The following is a 24,060-nucleotide window of genomic DNA, read 5'->3' as shown; positions in this document are numbered from 1 at the left end:
CCTTATCTGCCTTCAATATGATAATGTCTTTCTTTTTCTTCAAACTATATAATGTTCTTTTTTTCCAGAGTAGTGATGTTTTTGTTAGGAGTTCTGGAAGATGAGAAGATGATACTACTTTTTAATCTAATATCATTAGCTATGGGTTCCGGTAATGATGAGACTGCCTTTTCTATATTACAAATGATATCCACTTTAGGGACACGATCAGGTGTTATGGCAAAATTGAAACCTCTTTTAAGTATATTGATCTCTGGTTTTGTTAATACATGATCCAATAAATTAAAAATAACTTTGTTGTCTGGTACAGAAGGTTTTGACTTAAAACGTTTTGTATAAAGATCGGTAAATTTTTTTATTTGGTTTCGTTTGCTTGTTGTAAAGGCATTATCATAACTAATAGTGACCATATATCTTGGTCTAAAGTACTACAGATATCGTCATAAATCTGATAACATTCTAAATCTATTTGGCTTAAAAGAAATCTGGTATGCTGTATCCATTCACGTAGAAGCACCAAAGATGTTTTAAAATAAATATGTTTTGCTCGTCTTGAATGGAATTGTTCTTTTAAAAATAGAAACTTTGGAATAATCCTGTTGTCTCGACATCTTTTCAAAAAAGTGAGATGATTTAATAGTTTGGGCTTTTTACATTTAAGGAGTTCAAAACGGCATATACCTTTCTTTTGGTTTCCCCATGGATTCTATTCATGTTAAAAAAACGTTTAATTTTCTTGATCATAAAGCTCTGGAATGACTTTTAATGGGATTATATTGATCAAGTGCATATAATAAACACCTATGTTATACCAACTAGTTTCACCAACTAAGGCTGTTGGCATCTTCAGGGTAGATAACTGATGTAAGGCACTAAAAAGTAAAAAACTGTTACAAACGATAATCAACCGATTCCAATTATATTAGACAAAGAACAGAGCGCGTACAATACATGCATAGAGCGTACATGATCTCACTTGTTGATATTGTTTGTTATTATCACTTGTTATTAACGTTCTATAGTTGGCACTGTAATTCAGTTCTGGTGAGTTGAGAGATCTAATAAGGGTCTTCCAGATCACGGGCAAGATTAGTCATTGGTTCCTGTTAAGGTTTTGTATACAGCTAGCAACTGTTGTGGCCTCTTTAAAAATTCGGGAGCGGAAGTCCTCCTCTATGTAAGGAATTGCTTCTATCCCACTCTAAGATATGGTTCCTTCTTGAGAAATGAAAAGCTAACCCCGATTTTTCTTCTCTGTTATTATTGACATCACCTATGTGTTGTTTTTGCCTAATTTCAAGGCTCCTTAAAGTTTTGTCGACGTAATTCACGCCGCATGAGCAGGGTATGTTTGTAAACTCAGCATATTTGAAGAAAGGATGGCTATTTTTTGGAGATCTTAAGAATTACCTAATCATTTCTGTGGGTTTAAAGGCCACTCTTATTTTATGTGGTCTAAGGAGTCTTGCAATCTTATTCGAAACTGTCCCTAAGTATGGAATGATGATGGTAGAAATATAACGTATGTCATCTCGTTGTCTTTGTCGGGGTTCAGAGAAAATGGTTTAGATCTCTCAACTCACCAGAACTGAATTACAGTGCCAACTATAGAACATTCCTAAATAACAACAAGTGAGATCATGCATGCTCTATGCATGTATTGTATGCACTCTGTTCTTTGTCCAATATAATTGGAATCGGTTGATTATAGTTTGTAACAGTTTTTTACTTTTTAGTGCCTTACATCAGTTATCTACCCTGAAGATGCCAACAGCCTTAGTTGGTGAAACTAGTTGGTATAACATAGTTGTTTATTATATGCACTTGATCAATATAATCCCATTAAAAGTCATTCCATAGAAGTGTTCATTTTTCTCTGCAGGAATGTCTTTTCAGTGATGGCCTTGCCATAATTTTCTGGACAAGTGGGTTCTCATTGACTGTGATTATTTTGTGATTCAGGAGTGAGAGATCATAATAGTCCAGGAAACTAATGCATTCCATATAGAAGTGCTCATAATCATTAAAGATCAGGTTGCTAAAATTATGGGTGGAACAGATATACTTGTTTATGATATTTTGTTTCTTAACTACCACCTTCTCAGCCTATGATGATTTCGGGACAGGTGTGGTAGCTAGCTTCTTCTTGGCATCCTGATGTGAGATATTTTGTTCAGTTTTATCTTTCAAGCTTATTCCACCTTTAGCATTCATGGAAGTAAGCTAGATGGTCTTCTCACAGTTCAGTTTAGATGTCACTGCAGAGAGATTTATTAGCATGCTCTTTATTTCTATATCAGACACAAATAGCAGAGCCATGAGAAGCAGGTTGGGAATGCCCATATTTCTGACATTTAAAGCATCTTAGTGGATTAAGGATATACAGTCTAACAAGACATCCTGCTTTTAGTGATGTTGGAGATATGAGTGTATCAAAAGTAAGGATGATATTCCTGGTTGAAACCAAGTGACCATCCTGGTGATGTGCCTCATACTTGTCACTCATTGATCTTTAAGCTCAGAATATACCTCCTTATCTGGTACATCAAAGAGATTGTGTTTTGATATTGCACTCTTAGAATAGTCAAGTGTTTTATGAGGTATTGTTATCAATGATAGTTTTTCTCATTAATGTTCCTCACAGTAGTTTTTCTAAGTATTGCTGATATGAGATTTCAACAAGAATATCACCAGAACATTTTTTTTTTTTTTTTAAAAAACTCTTTTAGGAGAGCTGGGAGATTCTAAATCTTTTTTGAATAAAGTGTGGTATTTTTCCTTTTGGCTTTTTATCTATTGTAATCAATGATGAGAAATATTGATGTATTTACATGTGTATCTTTTTTTTTCTTACTTCTTTATCAAATGATGTATATACATCGTTTGATAAAGAAATGAAATACTTCCTTGAAGCCTTGGGATGACCTCTGGAAAATCAGTGCCAATGATCCCCACCTACCACAGAGCCACATATGGATGCCCGCTATCCAGTAAGCAATAAATGCACTCAGAAGTTGAATGGAAGGCTACAATGATCCTTCCTTTCCAGATGTCCATCAGTTACACCATGTGGGAAACACTGCAACAGGGTGTTGGATTCTAGTAATGGTAGTCTGGAAGGCAGGACAGTAAAAAAAGACTAAGGAGAAGTAAGCAAATAATATGGGAAGTATAAAAAAAGAGCAAGAAGGAAAAGGACCAGTATATCACTGTGAGGTTCTCCTCTAGCACACAGTGGTGGATGGGAATATTCTGAGTTAAATCAGAGTATTCTGTTCTGTGTTTGAAAGTGCAGCTGGCAGACAGAAGGAGAAGAAGAATGTTTCTAATCTGTACAAGGAGAAGTTGTAGGATGAAATGCAGCTGTGCCACAGTATATGCAGGTAGTATGGTATATCCTGATATCAAGAGCTTGTACATTCAACTCTAACAAACACTATAACAAATTCTCAACTATATTGAAAAGTCCTAACCAAAGCTCAGGCAAACTGTTATGATAAAAGCAATTTGCCACAGCAATTATCCACTGTAACAAACTATTCCTATATTTTAGTTAAGATAAAAAGCCAAATGGCTAGTTTTCTGGCACCTTAATATAGAAAATAAGGGGATAAACATCCTTTGTTGTTTTATAGCCAGTAAGCGAAACTAAACTATAGATCGATAACTACGATCTATAAGTTTCATGTCGAAAAACTATCAGCGAAGGCAATTTGAAGTAAAGGTGGAGCAAGCTCCCTCACTATTCCTGTAGTTCCTATAAATTTATTATATTCAGAGTCAACTGTAGTAATGCTTTTTATTGATAAATCAAAGAGATGTAATACAATCTGATGAGTATTATACAAATTTTACTACCACGGACAAAAATAATTGATTACATGGGATAGGTTGGCAAGGATTTTTTTTCTTTTTGTCACATATAGTAAGTACAACTGTTGATGTAAAAGTGACAAAAGGTGGTTCACATTTGGTTTGACAGAAAGTCTAAGAATAGGTGATGTTCAAAATACTCCAAGCTGCAGTTCTGGTAGCCTGATGGTGAACTGGATCCAACCATTGAAGTATACCTCTGTATAATTCAATGGTCGGTTGAGACCCATAAATGAGTCTTTCGTATCCCAGGTTCCACAAGAGGTGGAACCTAGGGTATGAAAGATGTTCATATTTTTTTAGCACTTATCTTGCAAATTATGTATATGAAAGAAAGATAAAGAGACAAATGTCAGTTTTTTCATGGAATGTACCAAGAACCCTGCTGCTTCGATATTTATCTGAGTTTACTGTTTGTCCTAGTCTTAGTTTTGGATCAGGATGAACTGAAATTTGTTGCAAAATGCAGGCAAATAGATTTTTGTAGCAAAAATCTCAATTCATTTATAAGCGTACGGTCAGTGGATTGCTACAGCTGTCTCTCTATGATCCCATATTGCAAGCATATCACGGAAGATTTAAAGTTATCTAAACAAAGGACAATACTTGGTTAAAAAGTGTTTGAGTCTTCAAACACTTTTTAACCAAAATAAAAATCTTTAATTCACAAAAAAAAAACACAAATACCTTAACATCCCATTACAACCCATTAAACCTATTAAGAGATTGTAATGGGATGTTAAGATTAATTTAAGAGGTCAAGTTACAAGATATCCTGGGATATGAACCTATGTGCAAGCTAGATTTGGAGTTTAGTTTCAGATGTTCTTTTTTATTTTGAATTTAAGAGTTTTAATCACTTTTAGTGTGTGTGTGAAAGAAGTCAATGTATACCTCCCCACGCCAACATGATGACTGTCACTGGACAATTAGCTTTGATCTAATAAACTGTATGTAGTCTGTATATGATACTATCAAACAGTACATGGAGAAAGTATGAGCTGATCTAGCAGCTGTAGCTGCAGTCTCATTTCCCTTAATTCCAATGTGGCTGGAAATCCAGCACAACCGAACATTAAAATTAAGGATCTTAATTTTGTATGACAAGTTGTGTGTAGCACCTCACACAACACTGGATGTGGATTATACACAGGAGAGAATATAGCCTATAAAGAACTTAATGAGTATGTATAAATTATACACTTTTGGTAGCAGTTTTCTTTTAAATGCACAAGTGCAAGCTGAATGGCATATAACCCTGCTGTATAATTACTGCAGTCCGGTGGGATCTGATTTGAGATAATCATGTCAGGAAACACAGCAGCATAGCCAACAGAGGTATTAGTTCTTGAACCATCAGTATAGATGGGCAAGAAATCAGAGTGGCTGCTCTGTATGCATTAAATAATTGCAGGTAGACAGATGCTGGAGTATGAGACTGCTGTAGTTGACAAAGTGAGAGGTTGCAGGATGGAGTGCAAACCTGCCATGAAGGGATGCTGATATGTTTGGTGCAGACAATGTTGTCGGCATTGATGCTAACAGCTTGCTCTTTAACACACATACCAAAAGGACGTACAGCAATCTGATGTATGTAGTACTAAACTTTGCAACCTAAGGAAAAAATACTAAACCATGCAGAATGATAAGGCAAATATTTTACTTTTAGGGCACAGTTGACATCTGCTTCTGTATGAAAAATGTACCAGCAGCTATTGTACATCTTGATAATTGATAGGATATAACAGATACTTGCAGAAGAAGTGATTTGCGATACATAAAGAAGTTCTGAGTGAACAAAGTGCATGATGCAGGCAAAGTAAGGAATATGAATCAACACTTCCATTTCATAAAGGATAGAGTGCAGAGAATATTCAATGCTAACTTGCACTTTTTTCTTAATTCACAAACATGTGAAATGAATGTAAGCTTTATGTCAGAAAAGAGTCCGAAAACTTCAATTCTGTTGGTGCTGGAATAATAGTTGGATCTATCATTAACCCTGAGTCTAGATGGGGATTATATTTCTGGCAAAACTGTATATTGTTTTTTTTTTTCCCCATTAAAAATCTTAACCCATAACTAAGAACCTACAAACATATGATCAACTACTTATACAAGTTACCTCTGAATGATCCCTATGTTCCAAGAATGACAGAAAATTGTGATGCCATCAAAATACAGAGCAGTGCCTACTATGGTAGGAAGTTGTTCAGTGAATGGTTTGTATTAACAACATGTTACAGACATAACTTATATGTGGAATAACTGTTTTTAAGCTGTACTCTGAAAAAGACATGTTGGTTGCTCTATATATGTCCATCATAATTCTGAAAACTTATATTGAATGCTAGAAGAATTGGGATCTTGTCCAGCAATTGCCTGCTCTAAAGAAAACTGACAATAACCTCATAGAAAAGCTCTACTCCATCAAAGTTCAACAGATTGCCAAAGCAGTTCTACAGGCCCACGGTCATATCTAGAAGCTCTTCAACGGACTCAACAACAACAACAGAAGAGTTGGGGGGGGGGTGAAGAAGTAAAACAGGCTGTCGCTCTGTTTTATTAGCCACTTCACCTCCAAAAAGAAAAGTGGTGGTATTTACTGTAAGTAACAAAAATCTTGTAGCTACTACTACCTAGTAACACAAAAGTTATCTTCTTCTCCAACATGCTTCATCTGCTGAAATTTCTAGAAACACTCATTGTTATTACTTTTGCTAGAAAGATTTTATTGGAAGATAATTGATATAGTCATGCATATTTGATCATAATTTATTTATTAAAAAATGATTTTAATAGGTGAAAATAGCAAATGAAATTGTATGATTACAATACTTACTGTCCACTGGAAAACAGCTGCCTGTGGAGGTAACAATACAGATGGCATGTTATCACTCTCTTCATTATCTTCATATACAGCTTGCCAACTTGACACATTTTCTCTAAAAATATATTTAAAATAGAAAACTATACTAGGCATAAAAAAATATCATGTGCATCATACATGTTATCAATTACATAGTCACATATCATAATAGTATATAAGATATAATGTTTTGCAAAAAGCATATCTAGATGGTACCTGTTTCAAATAACACTGCAATGGAAATCACATATCTTGAAAGAATGCTTTCCATTGCAGTATATACAGCTCGCATTGTAGCCAGTGCGAGCTGACTTAATGCAGTCAACTATTGTTGTCATGGGATATCAATCAGAACTTTTTATGAGAGGGGGGGGACAAAAAGGTCTGATAAACATCCAGAACAAAAATGATATTTTTCTCATTTTTTTATCAGAGGATTACAAATGATGTAGCAGCATTGTGTATACCACTTAATGGGGAATATGTAGAATAATGTGTAAGTTACATGGTTCTACCTCATTTCCTTTATGGTGATTATCACAATTTTTCAACACACCCTTGTATCTTGTTACTGAAAACAATGAGAGGATCAGAAATTCACTAAGCAAACTATATTTACTAGAAGACAACAACATTAAAGTACATGCTACAAAACTGTTTTGGCTGCTTATTTTCTGAATGCACATGCTTATTTTTAATTTTAATCTAGTTAGCACAAGTCATATCAAATAGGTGTATTCATGTAGCAAGAAAGAAAAAAATAAGAAGTTGCTCTGCTTTGGTTTCACCTAATATCTGAAGTGGTTGGTATGTTTTTTTTCCTCACATATTTATTAACTGTTGACATGTACCATATCAATGTTTAAAATATTCTATAAACTGTGGTGTATAACTTATTAATCAAGGTAAAAGTACATACATGAAAAATATAAAATAGTGAATAATATAAAATTAATATAAAAACATCTCTTTAAAAATGAATGTATATAAATTTGTGTATAATTATCAACATTGGTCTTTTACATTTAAATATTGAAGGAATTAGATAATATCTGCTGAAAGGATAGGGCTCAAGGTGATTACTAAAAGCACTAAAATAAGGACTGCAATCATTGACAAAATGAGGACAGTTGATTATGCATGATGGTTAATCAGACCCAGAGCTCTGATCTATTAGGAAGGAGCGTGTAAGATGACTAAGCCTCATGTGGAGCTCAGCAAAAATAATTCCTCTCTACAAAGAAAGGAATTAAACTTTGCAATCAAGCACAGACTTGATTGCAAAGTTTAATTTCAAGTTTAATTTTGTATAGCCCCCCCCCCCCCCCCCCCCCCCCCCCCATGAATGCTGCTTATGAAGATATGTTGAAGATGTGGGTTGCAAAATTTAGTTGATAGGCAGAAAAGAGGGGGCATGTTAGAAATGTATAAGATGTTAAGAGGGTTTTATAAACTTGATGCCAAGAAAAAATTTCAATATATATGACAAATAACCAGAGAACCAAGGGTCATCCATCAAAGTTGTCTAAGGGTGTGGTTAGTAAGGATATGTGAACTAGATTTTTTGCATGAGAGTGATGAACAAGTGGAATGGATTTCCACAATTAGTTTTGAAAGCACTGACAGTGAATGAGTTTAAGGAGAGGTATAATAGATTTTGAATGTATAAATGTTAGTGTGGGTCTCCTATGATGATTCTCTGGACTTCATGGAGATACATGTAATAACAGTGACGTTTGCCAATAGGATAATAATTGCTGCCCTGTAATCAATGTAAGCATGTAATTGGTGTAAGGGTCAAACAGATAATGGCATATCTTAAAGGATGAGTCAACCTATCTGCAGCCTTATTTTCCTTGATTCCAACATGGGTTAGGATTCAACACAGGCAAACATCCAAGCCTCCAGATTTCAAGTAAGAGATGAGGATCTGAGGGGGCACTGGGTGTGAGTGGTATACAAGACTTCTTAAAGCCTATAGTGAAAATGGTGGAAAAGATCCAGTGGTGAGTGGTCTGTGGAATGCTCCACCCTGTGATGTTGGATTGCAGGTTTGAGTTTGTGAGTTACAAAAGTTGGTTGATAGATGGAAAAGAAGATATATAATAGAAACATTTAAGTTACTTAAAAGGATTTTATAGGGACAGCTTAGTGAATTGGTGTAAAATTGCACCTTTGATAGCATTTCATCTTTATATAGTGTAATGCAAGCATATGTAGCATCAGCAGCATAAATACTACATTTTGGTGAGATCCAATTAAATATTATGCTGTTTGGGAAAAAAGCAACAGCAGTCCCAACTAGTGACTTTGATTTTGAACTGTCTGTGCAAATTGTACAATGAGAGTATCCTGCTCTTTATATGTTTGAAAGAGCTGCAGGCAGATGGGGGGAGGGTATGTTTCTGTAGGTAGTTTAGAGAAAACTGCATGGTGGAAAATGGATATTCCAAGGTGGAATGATGTTTTGTAATATGTGAGCAGTATTGGCTACTGTGACATCTAGAGCTTGTATTGAATATAATATATGCAAAATAAAGGGACATATGGCAGTATGACATATTATTATTATTATTACATGACACCTCCAGGGAGTCCAAAGACTTATTGAGGCACCAACTCCACAACTCTCCGTCTCCACCACTCAATCCACCAACTACAATGAACTGCAACTACTTTCATCATCTACACCAACGCCATCTACCGCCGACCAACCACCACTAGTATTTTCACAGATAATCACAAACATCCATGCCCACAGCAGGATTCGAACCCGCAGCCTTTTGGCTGGAGAGGGGATACGCTAACCACTCGGCCAACCAGGCCAGCTGTTGTACAAGTTTTTCAAACATGGAAAAAAAATACTTGTCCACATTAAATGATCTGGCAGGAGTATCATTTTTGTTGCAATAATAACAACTGTCTTTGCATATTGCAGACATCTGTTGTTATCATTATTAAAACACTTAAGGAATTGAACAACGCAGCTAAGGATATAAATTAAATTATACTTTAATAAATATTTTCCGATATTTCGGCAACGTCACATTGCCATTTTCTAAAGGAACTTACAAAAAAAGGTATGTGCACATAGGCACTACAACACAGTAACTGGGAATGAAGAGATGAAGCTATTGTTCTCCTAAAATCCTGATGGTGCCCTCTAGTGGGCTAAGTAGGTGTTCTTGGCCGTTGGGCTGAAGGTCTGCTGATGTAAGCCTCCCAAATTTGGGGCAGTGGCATACAATCAAATTTGTTGAGGTTTGGAGAATTTCTTAGGGCTGAGGCTGATTCCATAAATAATCTTTCAAATTTGTATTTGCTAGGTGTATTACTGTAGCTTTTTTCCACCGTATTCTGTGGCGTGTATCCAGAGCATGGTCTGCAAGATCAGAATGGCTGTACTTGTGAAATGTACAGCCATTCTGGAAGAAGGTCTGCTATACATCAGCAGACCTTCAGCCCAACGGCCAAGAACACCTACTTAGCCTGCTAGAGGGCACCATCAGGACTTTTAGGAGAACAATAGCTTCATCTCTTCATTCCCAGTTACTGTGTTGTAGTACCTACGTGCACGTATCTTTTTTTGTAAGTTCCTTTAGAAAATGGCAACGTGATGTTGCCAAAATATCGGAAAATATTTATTAAAGTATAATTTAATTTATATCCTTAGCTACGTTGTTCAATTCCTTAAGTGTTTTAATAATGCATAAACAACGTATAAGCCTGTCTACGAGAATCTGTTGTTATCGAAATGAGTGGTGGTTCATTTGCTTTATTGTTAAGACTAGGAACAAGTGATTTCTGGAATGTTCCACTTGCAGATAGTCTTACTTCTAGGTTAGAATGTGGATGATGTTTCCAGCAAAAATCTCAAGCATTAATAAAAATTGTTCTGTGGTAAAAATCTAAACCTACTTGCAAGCAGCCTGATGAAGAGATAGGTCAATGGCTTGCTGCAATCATCTTTATATGATCCTTATATTGCAGATCATATAAAGATGACATGACTTAGCAAACAACAGTTAAGTCATCCACATAGAGGAATTGCTTATGATAGGAGGAAGTTCTGTTATCAAGTTCTTTATACTTTAAATGCAAATAGCATGACAATAAAACTGGCTTTTGTGGGTACTCTTGTGGTTTCAAATTGGATGTGAAAGATTGGGTTTCTGTGAAAAAGATGAAGATTCCATCTAAAACTGAAGTTGTATAGGCCTTTCAGCATTCTAATTCTCCAAGCTGTGTTGTAAGCTCTTTTTTTTCCCCCATGTTAATGAAAACTAACCCCAGTTGACTATTTTTAAGAAATGCAATTTTCATGAACAGTCTAATATAAAGAGGGAGGGGGGGGGGAGAGACAGAGAGATGATGATAGGAAAGGTGCTTAAAGGTCAAAGCTGTATTGAGAGGAGATCACCAAGTAGCATTTTATGGGATTTGAAGAACCAATCAGGGCATCTGATTTAATATCCAATCCTCACCTTCTTGTGGTGCACCTGGTTAGGTATCTATCTCGATAATGAACAAGGGTGGGCTGACAATTTGGAATATAGCTAACCAAATTGTATTCTTATTGGCTTAAATCTTAAGTCAAAATGATGGTACAACATGACAGAATTTCATGTTGGCTGGAGCATCGCTGGTTAAACAAAGCCCCATTGTCTTTGTCTTTCTCAAAAAATGAGGGTGAATGGTGAAAAATCAGTTACTGGAACAAATCCCAACTCAACATCAGTAGAGTTCAAAATTTCACGCTATCGCAGAAGATGAAGATATTAATGATATGTATAAGTTATGGCAACAGTTCATTTTTGTCACTTTTAAATTAAGTTGTTTATGAAAACTTCCACAAACTACTGCAAAAATGTATTCTTGAATGATTTTATGATAATAAAATCTTGTGTGAGCATACCCACTCTCCAACCAGTGGGCAAGAGAACTGTGGTTTCAAATCCATGTCTACAGGCAAGACTGAAACCAGCAACAGGCTACAAGTGTTATGTCAGACAATAAAATTGCCTGAAGTAAGAGCAACACTTCAATTTTTGAATGCCTGAGTGGCTTGGAAAAAGTTCAAAATTTGGTCTCCAGAGCAAAGTGTCAAGGTCATAAAAATGTAAAAAAATATAAAAAATTATAAAAAAAATACTTTACTACTATGTAGGTAGGAGACAAAAAAATAAAAATAAAATAAAATAAAGATATTATTTTAAATGGGTGATTTTTGTACTCAAGTACCAATTATGAAATGTTTTCCATATAAAATAATGGAAGACCAATTTTTGATTTACAAATTTGCTACACTGAGTCTGAAATGCAACTATAATATAAGATCAGGCAAAAGATTTTTCCACACTCAAAATTATATATTCAACATTTAATTCAACAATTAAAAAAAAAAAGCCACATAAAAACAAAAGCCTTATTGACAGAGACCAGATAAAAAAAAAAAAAAAAACCTAATACAGGCAGCCCTCAGTTTATGCCTCAGTTCCGTTCCTGAAAAACGGGTGTAAACCGAATCGCCGTAAAATGAACCCAATTTTAATGGGAGGAATGAAGTTATGTTCCATTCAAAAAATATGCACACGAAGTATGTGTAACAACATTATTATATTTAAAGCTTTGATAATACATACATATATATTTGTTAAAATAAAATTATTAATAACGAAAACAAAATTATATACAAAAAATATGAAACTTCCAAAAGATATTACATATTTCTATGTTGAAGTTCCTGGTTTCGGATCACCTGCATTTTTTAAAAAAAAAAGTATCCAGTGTTAACTGCCTAGATTTTCTTTTTCTTTCTTTAAGGAGTTCAGTGTCAGGTCGAATAGATGCAATTACACTCCATTTTACGTTTGCACTCCGTTCCCAATTGTGGTCCATTTTGCAGAGTTCATCAGTCAATGTCTCTATGCTTGCAAGAATACACTGTAAATCAGCCGTTTTCATATCTCTCAGAGGACCTTCTTCGTATTCTTTCTCCTCCTTTGGATGTTGACTTAATTGTTTGGCTAATTCTTTTAAGTCTTCATTGGAAAGCAGTTTATCATGGCTCTCTAAGACTTCTGTCACATCTTCAGCTGTAATATCGTACAATCCCACCTCTCGCGCAAGCTTGGTAACATCTTCAATAACATTCTCCTCTTGCTCTAATTCCTCGAAGTCGTGCATAAATGTTGGAAGAAGTTTTTGCCATGCTCCTTTTAAACAATTTGCTGACACGTCATTCCAAGCTGCCTTGATGTTGTTAATGCCCTTCAAAATATCGAATGACTGCCAATAGTCTTTGATAGTTCTTCCTGAAGTGTCCAAGACTCTTACCATTTTCATAAATGTTATACGGAGGTAACAGGCTTTGAAGATTGATATAATCCCCTGATCCATCAGTTGCAAAAGCGATGTTGTGTTTGGGGGCATGTAAACAACCTTGACATCCAATGGTTTTTTTACTTCAGCAAGGTTTTGAGGATGTCCAGGGGCATTATCCAAGAGAAGCAATGCCTTGGCTGGCAAATCATTTTCTTTACAGAAGCAAAGCACGGTAGGACAAAAATAATTTGTGTACCAATCTATAAAAACGTCTCGTGTAACCCAAGCTTTCTTGTTCCCTTTCCAATAGGCTGGCAGCATGTCTTTTAGACCCTTGAAGGTGCGTGGTGTCTGTGAATAGTACACCAACATTGGTTTAAGCTTCAAAGTTCTGTAGAATCTGCACCCAACAAAAGCATAAGTCTATCTTTTGCAGCTTTAAAACCTGGAGCGGAACGTTCTTCACAGGAAATGAAGGTGCGTGATGGCAATTTTTTCCAATAGAGCCCAGTCTCATCAACATTAAAAATGAGATCAGGAGGATAACTTCCTTGTTCTACACAGTCTTGAAATTCTTTAGGAAAAGCAGCTGCTGTCGCAACATCTTCACTTGCCGCCTCACCACATAATTTGACACTGTGGCCAGGGGCGCGCCAGTAGTGTCCGGCACGCATGTGCAAAACTTTAGTTGCCACCCCTACACCCAGTAGCATGGCAGTAGTGTCCGGCGCCTGTGTGCAAAACCAACCTTTGCTTCCTAAAAATATTTCTTCGCCTCCATCTGTCTTTTTAAGATCCTCAAAAATTGTTTTTGCTTTCTCAGTTATAACAGCCTGCATCAGAGGAATGTTTTTCTGATTCAAGTCATCCACCCATAATGATAATAATTTTTCCATTTTTTCATGAAGTTTACCCCTGCTATAACGTATATGTTTTGCATTTAGTGTTGCCGTGGATTTGCGCAGACTGTTTTATTCTACCTGCATTTTTCATAATTGTAGTAACAGTTGATGGAGGTAAGTTCATACTTCTACAGACATTAGCACGTGTCTGCCCATCTTCCATTCTTCAAATCACCTCCATCTTCTTTTCAAGTATGATTGATTTCCGCATCTTCTTAACACTAAGTTCTGCTAATTTTTCTGCACTTCTATTATCAGACATGGTATGTAATTACGTACTTTATCAATTTAAATACGTATGTACGTAAAAAAAATCAAATAGAACAATTAGGTAAATTCAACATTAAAACTAGGTTTGATACATATACGTCGTAGTAGCTTGGTAAACATTCAAACACTATAGTGCCTGCTAGCATCATTTCTACAGTAAGAAAGCACGCGCAGCCAACCGGCGTTATTGTGAATCGGCGTAAACCGAGGGCTGCCTATATTTTTAGGGTTACTTGTAAGGATGGCATTATCATAGTACTACATGAAAAACTCAAACCATCACTAACTCCCAATCAACAATTTTCCTCCAAATTGATCTGTTATCTGTCAGGGTATGTAAGGGTCAAAAGCTGTATAATAACCGGAAGGAGATGCCCATGTAGCCTTTTAAGTAATGCGAAGAACTGACCAGAGCTTCTAACCTCATGATTATTCCTCACCTTCTCGTGATGTACCCTGTTAGCTATTCATGTGTATACTGAACGATCAAGGATGGACTGCTAATTTGGGATTCAGATGACCAAATTTTATTCTTATTAGTTTAAACCACAATGCAAAATAATGGTATAACATGACAGAATTTCACAATGTCACCCAGTTAAACAGGGCTCCCCCCCATTGTTTCTGTCAGGGAACTTGGGCAAACAGCACAAAGTCAGCTACTGGAATATATCAAGAAGTCAATATATTTTGTGTATATTGAAGTTCAAAGTTTATTTTTCACTTGGTTAGACTATAATAAATTTAGTTTAATCCTTTATCCAAGTGTGAGCAAACAAAGTTTGCACCAGAAAATATCTTCAGGACTGAGACCTCAGTCCTGAAGATATTTTCAGGTGCAAACTTTGTTTGCTCACACTTGGATAAAGGATTAAACTAAATTTATTATAGTCTAACCAAGTGAAAAATAAACTTTCAACATCTTTCTCTAAATCCAGAATAATTTAATAATAAGGTGGCACACCTTTTGGCAACTACTATAGGTAAAGATGACCTCTCCATTGCTTCTGCCTTGGTATCTCCACTTTTGGGCCTGGCTCCCACTGATGAGATCTCAATAAAACCGGTCTGGGTAGTGGCCCTTCCCTTAATGCATAACATTATACATATCTGCAAGGAGATGTGTTTTGCATTATGAGAGATACTGAGATAGGAGTGATGTTAGCTTGGTCCATCTTTACTCCGAGCTGCCCACTGTTGTACTACCTTACCTTAGTCCTGAAGACATTTTCAGGTGCAAACTTTGTTTGCTCACACTTGGATAAAGGATTAAACTAAATTTATTATTGTGTGTGTATATACTTTGGCTTGCTTGCTGTTTTGCAGGATGAAAAACCCAAGCACTGGCACAGGGGGGGGGGGAATCCCTCTCCTTCAATGTTTGCATCTAAGACAGGATTCAAACTCAAGATTTCCAATCAAATGGCAAATGTTGAAAAATTCTCATAAGTATGCAGTAAAGGTACAATTATTTCTAATAACCCTCAATTTCCATTTATGAAGTACAAGATATTACAAGTAATTAAATAATTTGATAACACAGGGTGGCCTATAAGTCATCGAACATCCTGTGAAAAACAACTGTATAAGTTTTTTAACATTACCAGATTTTTTTTTTTAGTTATGAAAAACCACATCATGTAAATACCTTTCATGATTTATGGGACACCCCACATAAGCCAACTAGAGCTTCAGTTGCAGTTTAGTTTGTATTAAAGAACCTGCAATGGTGTATATAAAGTCATCTATATCATGTTCAAGTTAAAAAAAAACTGATCTACATCAAATGCGAAAGACTGTGAAATAAACCTGTTTTTTTTTAAATTTACAGTATAATATTGTTATGGAACGTGCCTCCATGGAGTCCAAAAACTCATCATGAGAGATCGAAAAAATTAACATATAGCATCTTTTTGCATTTTTGGAAATGCAATAGAATCATAATTCCAGAGATATGCTAAGTAATCAACAGAAATAGATTATTCATGCTTATTGAAAAATGTAAGTAAATGAGTTAACATCTATAAACTACAATATTACATAATTAAAATTTTCCACTAATATGGAGGAAAAAAAAACTACTTACCTCAGTTTAGTAGCATTTTTCAGGTTTTCTGCAAGATCTGAACGTTGCTTTATTGCAATCTCCATCAAATGACCAATGAAACCTCTGCAGCGTTCAATAATCCCCATGGTAAGTTCCTAGTGATTTGCACATTTCTAGTATTAATGATATACCTTAAATATATAATCACTACTATTACTGAAACTTATAATTGAAATTAATCCAGGATTCCCCCTCAACACATGACACAGTTTTAAATAAAAGAAAATCTGGTACCAGTCTAGTTGACAGAGTGAACAATATATCACTGCTATCCAACTAACAGATCATGAGTTTGAATTCCATTGCAAGGAATAGAAGTTTGTGAATGTCATTAGGTGGTAAATAAATTATACTGCTTTGTGTGAGCTCACCATATTGCTTATTGCTGGCCTGAACTAGTCGAAAAAAAATTTCCTCTGGTCTTCAGAGTGGGATTTCTGAATTATCTAATGCTAACTTCACCTATGGTATTAATGTAAAATAGATAATTTCTACAAGTGTTGCAGATGCAACATACAGTGATGTAGACTAAATTTTATTTGTGAGATGGAGAGACAAGAATATGTTAGAAAAACTATATTTATAAATTTAATTTTATATATAAATCATTCTGTGAGAACTTTACTTCTTCCATTTGTCAACAACATACATATATTTACAAAATACCTAAAGCAGTTCAACTAAAAGTCTTTATGCATTTTATGACAACTTCATTATGATGAGAATTTTAATACAGTAAACGCTTGCCGAACGCGGGGGTTACATCATTAATACATTGCATGCATGGTAAAATCACGTTCTGCAAAGTTAACTTTCCATGGAAAAAAATGTGTTAGGTATAGTTCAAATTAAGAAAGTATGTATATATATAATTTAAACTAACCTACATATTGTTATAATTAAAAGGGAAAAATGAAACAAATGTTAATTGAAAGGATTTTTATTACTGCTTAATAAGTAGATACATGATACAATTATTTTTTTAAAAAGCTAGTGATTTTTGCTTGGGACAATGACTGACACAACTCTTTAAAAGTTTCACGGTAAGGAGCGCAGAGTTTTTCAATGCCTTTCATAAAGTGTCCTCTCTTCTTTCTTCATTTGGGTCAATCTCCATTGCAAAATCAGACAGTTCCTGTGCCTTTTTTAACAATTTGTTTAACGTCTTGTAAGTTAAAGGCGCTTTATCTTCTTCTTCACTATCGGCTGGTGCTATAGTTCACCCACCGATTAGAGATCCCTCGACACTTCTGGGCATGTCAGAAAAAGGAGAATCCATTCCGATAATAGGGTAATCAATCTGTCTTCTGGGATTAGTTTCTTTATTATTACAGGTCGGAAAATTTAGCTTTTCTTTTATGAACATTGTAGTTTTTAAGTGTAACTATTTTGCTTGTATAACAGTTGGAAAAATGTACGTAGAGTATTACCAAAATTAAAAAAAAAGGTATAGCATAAAACAAAAATTTAACTAAGTTTATTTTTAAGGAAGTTTTCTATAAAATAAAAATAATTATACAGAAAAACAGAAATTTTTTCAAATGAACTTAGATATTCTAATCTTACAGTTGAGAGAACTGAGACACTTTAATGTCCTAAACCGATTAATTATTTATGACTTGTTGTGACTCTTTTAACAAACCCATGCAAAAAAAATGTTGGGAAAAAAGACCATTATTAAATCCTTTTAATCTTCAGAGTCATCTGAATTGGTGTCCGAATCGCCATTACTTTCACTTAAACTGATCACCAAAGGTTCTCATAATTCTTCGATAATTCCGTCTCTGTCCCAATACATATTTTCCAATGAGGTGACATGAGAGCAATATTTTCCCCAGTTCTGAACTGTAATACTTTCAATCGCCTGTTCTGAAAGCTTAAAAAGTTTCGCCATGTCAATATCTCCAGTTACGTTGTGATGGCGAATGAAACTTTTCACTTCTGCCCAAAAATACTCAATAGCATTAATATCGCAATGATAAAAAAAGCAAAGCTAGAAATCCATGCTTTTTGAGCATCATGTCAAATTTAAATAGTTTAGTTGTGGGCGAGTTTCTTTTGACCAAATTAAGCAATTCAATTTTTCGCATATCTGGGGAATGAGAAATGTTATTTGCAGAGAGCCAATCCATAAGAACTTGCTTCTTATTAGACCAATTTGGAACTTTGTTTAATCGAATAGAGTGATATGAAGCATTATCAATTATAACAACAGCATTTTTAGGAAGGTTTGGAATCAGTTTTTCTTCTGTCCACTTTTCGAAGATCGTAGAATTCATTTGCCCATTGTAATCTCCAGTAGTTGAATTGGCTTTGTATAGTAAGTTTGAATTCAGTAAAAAAACCCATTTCTCCACCCGCACACAAAATTATTATGCGCCCAAGACATTTCCAGTTTGTAGCACGCCACATTCTTCTTTAGACTGCCAACATTTTCCATAAGTTAAATTACTATCAATCCAAGTTTCATCTTATTGCTCTCAAATACTGTGTTCTAGATAAAACAATGTCACTTTGCTCCATGATAAGTTTTCTTTAATTCTGGGACTTTTTAAAACAAAATCTGATTTCATGAAGTCTTTTCCTTAAAGTTTCTCTTTTCCAAGGAAAATTAATTTTTTCTTCAAGCACAGGAATCAATTTCGAAAGAGTTGGCACTCTTTTCTCGACCACGTAAAATTCGTGAATAGTTCTTCTTATAGCGTCTACATCAAAATCATTCAAAGCTACGGTTTCATGGTTTTCTTTACTCTGGCGCTTTTTTTTTAGGGGATTTAAATTTTGGCTTACCTTCACCTTTTGATTCCCTACGAATTCTTTTAACTGTCGACCCTGATATGTCCGCAATTGCTTGCATGTTTTATGACTTGAGAAAGGGGAACAAGGAGACAATTCTTTTTCGCAGAATGTCAGCACATTATTCAATATTCTTTTGCAAGAGCTACTGAAACATTTAACAACAGAACTTGTTGACTGTACTGGATCCATCATACATATTAATAATAAAAAAATAATGCAAAATAGTGACAACAAAAATCAAGCTAGTACAGTGACAGACAAGAAAGCATGTGATTTCGCATGTTGGCGACCAATTCATACATCCTTCATTTCTACCCCCCCCCTTCAGCATGAATCGACTATTCTTCGCAAAATGCCAAGGAGAGATCTACAAACAGTGGGCGAACTATACAAGATCACCCAATTCTTCATTTCTCGATTAATTCTTTGACTTCTCCTTCTTCCATATCTGAAAATCCTTCGCCACCAATTGCTTTTGCAATTTGTACGATTAATTTGTACATTCCAAGCTATTAATATTTTTTCCATCTTTTCCAATTGCGGAATTCTTCTTGAAACTTGAACAACCTTTGCCGAAGTATCGCCTGAAGCTTTGACACTAGGCCGAATCTTTTCTTCATTCTCCCGTATTGTTCTTATGCTTGATTTGTTTATAGCTAGTTCTCTTGCAAGCGATGAAACACATGTACCATTTTTCAACTTATATAAAATTTCAATTTTCTGAGATAATGTCAAAACTTTGCGTCTTTTTGCTGCTTTATCATCTTCATTCTTCCTCTTAGATATCATATTGAATTTTTGAGATTAAAAGAAATACAAATGCAAAAGGAGAAGAGGATAAACACTGATAAATACGTGATTACAGCTCTGCTAACATGAGTGAAATGATCGCAACTCGGCCTGGGTCACTCAGCTAGCGGGCAGTGCCAAGCAGGGTTGCCAGCCGATGCTCTGCAGTGTACCGCATGTGAATGAAATTCTAGTGTTGGACAAATTAAATGGAAACAATTAAGATAACACATATGTGCAAAATCGCGTTCTGCAAAGGTTTACTGCATGTGTATAGCACCTCCACAGTTTTTTTGTTTGAAGATTAATTTTTTTGCAAACAAAAACAAAGTTTTTGTTTGCAAAGAAATTAATCTGATTTAATGAAGAATGCATGGTTTTTGCCTCATGGAAACTGAGAGACATAGATTATCGAGATAAGACTAACCATCCTATCATATTATTGGCCTGTTTGCCAAGTAGTTAATGTACCTGATATCCAACAGGCTGTAAGTTCGAATCCTGCTGTATAAGTTTTTCAACATTACCAGATTTTTTTTTATTAGTTATGAAAAACCATATCATGTAAATGCTTTATGGGCCACCCCACATAAGCCAACCAGAGCTTCAGGTAGGTATGGATGTTTGTGATTGTCTTTAGACAGAAGATAAATTTCATCATCTGGTGTGAGACGACACTTATTAGAGGTCTAAAGTGGTTTAAAAAGTTGCATGTTTGGTCATTAAAGCTGAGTTTCTAGTTTATGTAAAAATAATTAAAAAGTACAAAAAATTAAATAAAATGATAGCCTGCCCATAAAATCTATGTACTATAGGTTTATAGCTTTTCATGGGGAGACGCACATAAAAAAGTTTATAAGCCAGGCTACTTGGTGCTGCTCAGTAATCTGTACTTATAATTATATAATCTATTATACAATCTCAAGTAAAGAGATGAGATTTGTCAACTTTCTTAAATAAATACCTTTTTTATATCTGATTCACAAAGTTGAATATGTAAACCTCTCACTAAAGACATATTATATATAATATTTGAAAATGGCTAGATCTTATAACTTTTATGGTATGAGCGTGTGTGTGCACGTGTGTGTGATGAGAAATTGGAAGGATCATTATTCCAAATAGTTGTTTTATTTTTTTTTATATTGAATGCCCATACGTGTGTAATTAACCAAATGTTCAATTAACCAATCCCTGAAATGGGATAGCATCAACCAACTTTTGACTTCTGGGTATAGTCAACTGGTGAGCAGTAGAGACATACTGGTTGGTAAAATACTGAACTGTTCTGGACTGGTTATTAAATAGTACAATAGTAATGGCAATAAGCTGAGAAATTAACTAATAATATAAATTCTAACATAACTCATTAATTCAAGCTGACTATTGCAGGATGTCATGACAATTGATAAATAGGCCTCTTATTATGGCAACATCTGAGAAACATTTGCAGCATTATCTGATGGTCTGACCTTTGTCAAGGTATACGGTGTACCGTATACATTGTACTTTCTTTTCTTCACCGTATACCTTGACAAAGGTCAAGGTATACCGTATACATTGTGCTTTCTTTACGAAGTGCTCGATGCTTTTGAAGAACTGTCAGTTTATCATTATCCTCAAATTATGTAGTTGCTACTATTTTTAAATAGATTATTTTTGTTTTATACTTAGGGTATCAGAATTCATGTGTAAAGAGTAATTAGTAGGTTGGATGGTTTGGGGATTATTGGCAAGAGAAAAAAGAAAGATCATCTTGTGCCATTACAAATATATTGAAATGTTTTTCAATATAACTTTTGTTATATTTGTTATAACACTTTTAAAAAAGTGTTAGGAAAACTTTTTTTTTTAAAAAAACATTGAACAATTCAATATATATAAATAAATTCTATTTCAGATCAGATTTATTTATGTAAATTAATTATTTGAAAAAAATATTTTTTTTCAAATAGGATTTTATGTCTTTTTTTCCTGAGTCTGATATTGTGTGTCTGAGCATATATGGCATAGCTAGACTAGTAAAAACTGCATTCCACTCTTGACTGAAGCATTAGTACTCCACCAGAACATGGCATATGGTAGACAAGAGTTACAAGGGTAACCACATAGGCAGATCATCAGTCCTTAATAGATAAGAATGTGGCTTATGCCAAGCATAGCAAGTACAATTTCCTTTCTTCTGTATCTTCGCTGACTGCTTGATCTAATGCAATTTATTCGTTTCTTCTCCCTAAATGATGGCTGTCATTCATTAATCAACTCTGCTCTTATTAACTGTTTCCAGTCTGTATAGGGAACTGACAAACAATATGCGGAGTACCACCTGACTTTGCAATTGCATTTGCAGTGACATTTTATCTCAATTCCAGTTTGGCTGTCTATCCAACACATTGACAATAAAAATTAAGAATCCTCATTTGAAACAAAAATTGTAGAACATAAATTTTTTAAAAGCTGGAAGATGGCCCCTGAGTCATAGATTATACAGGTCTTTTAATATGCTAGACCTCCTTTCAGTGTTAAGCTTTCTCATGTCAGAGAAAACTGAAACCAGGAACTGATGCATTTCTGCAATGTTCACATTTCAGGAATGCATCTCTTACACGTTTCTAAATGGACTAAATGGTCAAATGCCAAATGGTGACTATGAAAGTCACACTGTGTGTTGGAGAGAAGATCATTGCTATTTATATACTTGACAAGTCTGCAATTTAACATTTTCTTCAATATCTTAAAAGAGAGCTGATCAGAGTGATAGATCAGTAATTGGTTGATTGTGTTGGAGCTATTCCTGGTTTTGGGATGGCAATGACCGTAGACTTTTGCCACGAACATGGAAATTCCTCCTTGGCAAGTAACCTCTTGTATAGTAAGAGAAGAAGATCTGCTAAAGATGTTTTATCACCACATAATAGATGTCGTCAGGCTCATCTCCACTGGCATGACAGAGTAAAAGTGATCTCTTTTGTTCCTCCTTATGAATTGAATCTATGCCCATTTGTAAAAAGAAGAGCCATTGTAAATATTAATGGAATTAAATTAAACAAACTAAGATTTGCTGATGATATTCTTATTATTGCAAACAATATGAAATACTTAAAACAAATGATAGAAGAGCTAACAACTAAATCATCAGAAATCGGATTAGACATTAATCCTGAGAAAACCAAAATAATGACATTATTTCTAAATAAAAAATATTTGTAATTATGCATTTCATTGTTGAACATGTTGCATGCTTATGTGTTTGGCTAGCTATGACTAGCATGTATTGAAATAAGTTAATATTAGGGTTTATATTTAGGTGTGTTCTTGATCTGATACCATTTCTAAGGATTTCCAAATTCTTTTCTTGGTTATATTACAGGAACGGTATAATATTTCATGCTCATTGCATAACATTATATATCAGTGGCATCACATGCCCATTTCAGTTGGGTGTGCTATTGTGACTTATTCAACCTGTCCGTATGATTGCATTTTTATCAATGTATGAAAGTTTTAAAAGCATAGCACATCAGTGCTCATCTTAATTGGTCCAATGCAATTAATTGTAGAATAATATATATAAACAAATAAGCTAAAATTTGAAACGTTTTTATGTCACATTTTTTGTCTCTTCTTTGTTTTGAAACATCCAACAATTTGTTTGCCTTCATGAGACAAACACATTGTTGTCTCATGTCTCGAGTCATCAGAATTGAAGGAGAACCGGCTTACCAGTCCGGAAATCAGGGGATTGGGTGCCACAGGCGCCAGAGCCTCCCCAAGTTCTAGAATAATTTATACTTTAAATACTTTACTTAATCAATTAATTGTAACCAAATTAGTGCAGAGTGAGGGACAACATGTTCGTTTTAGGATACCGTAGGTTAGAAAGCAATAATGAAGTAGGATGCTATATTTGGTTGGTATATTTGAATTACTCAAAGGTGTAAAATTTGAAAGAGGAGGACAAGGCTTACCTCTTTCGACTACAATACTGTTTCCCATTGTAAATATGAGGAAAAAAGTTATAAATTTATTGCAAATTATATATTAAAAACTTGTCTATATTATCCTTTCTTTTAGTGTTGCACGGTGATTAGCATTCATTTTAGAAATTATGGACTTTACAACTATGT

At 34.7% G+C, this 24,060-nt stretch overlaps 1 protein-coding gene across 1 annotated transcript in view; it reads right to left on the bottom strand.

Moving 5' to 3' along the window:
• The window catches only part of LOC150096239 (midasin), a 1,081,806-nt gene that overhangs the window by 104,041 nt on the left and 953,705 nt on the right, over positions 1–24,060 (bottom strand). The window contains exons 79-80 of the mRNA XM_090409469.1: positions 16,325–16,440; positions 6,716–6,818 (exon numbers count right to left, since the gene is read on the bottom strand). Of these exons, the coding sequence (XP_090265595.1) occupies positions 6,716–6,818; positions 16,325–16,440 (219 nt within the window). The remainder of the gene's footprint in view (positions 1–6,715; positions 6,819–16,324; positions 16,441–24,060) is intronic.

The sequence above is a fragment of the Typopeltis vanoorti genome, chromosome 19, assembly GCF_054136105.1.
Source record: "Typopeltis vanoorti isolate ZY-2024b chromosome 19, IOZ_Tvanoo_1.0, whole genome shotgun sequence".
Lineage (NCBI taxonomy): Eukaryota > Metazoa > Arthropoda > Arachnida > Uropygi > Thelyphonidae > Typopeltis > Typopeltis vanoorti.
This window is presented reverse-complemented; position numbering and strand designations above follow the sequence as displayed.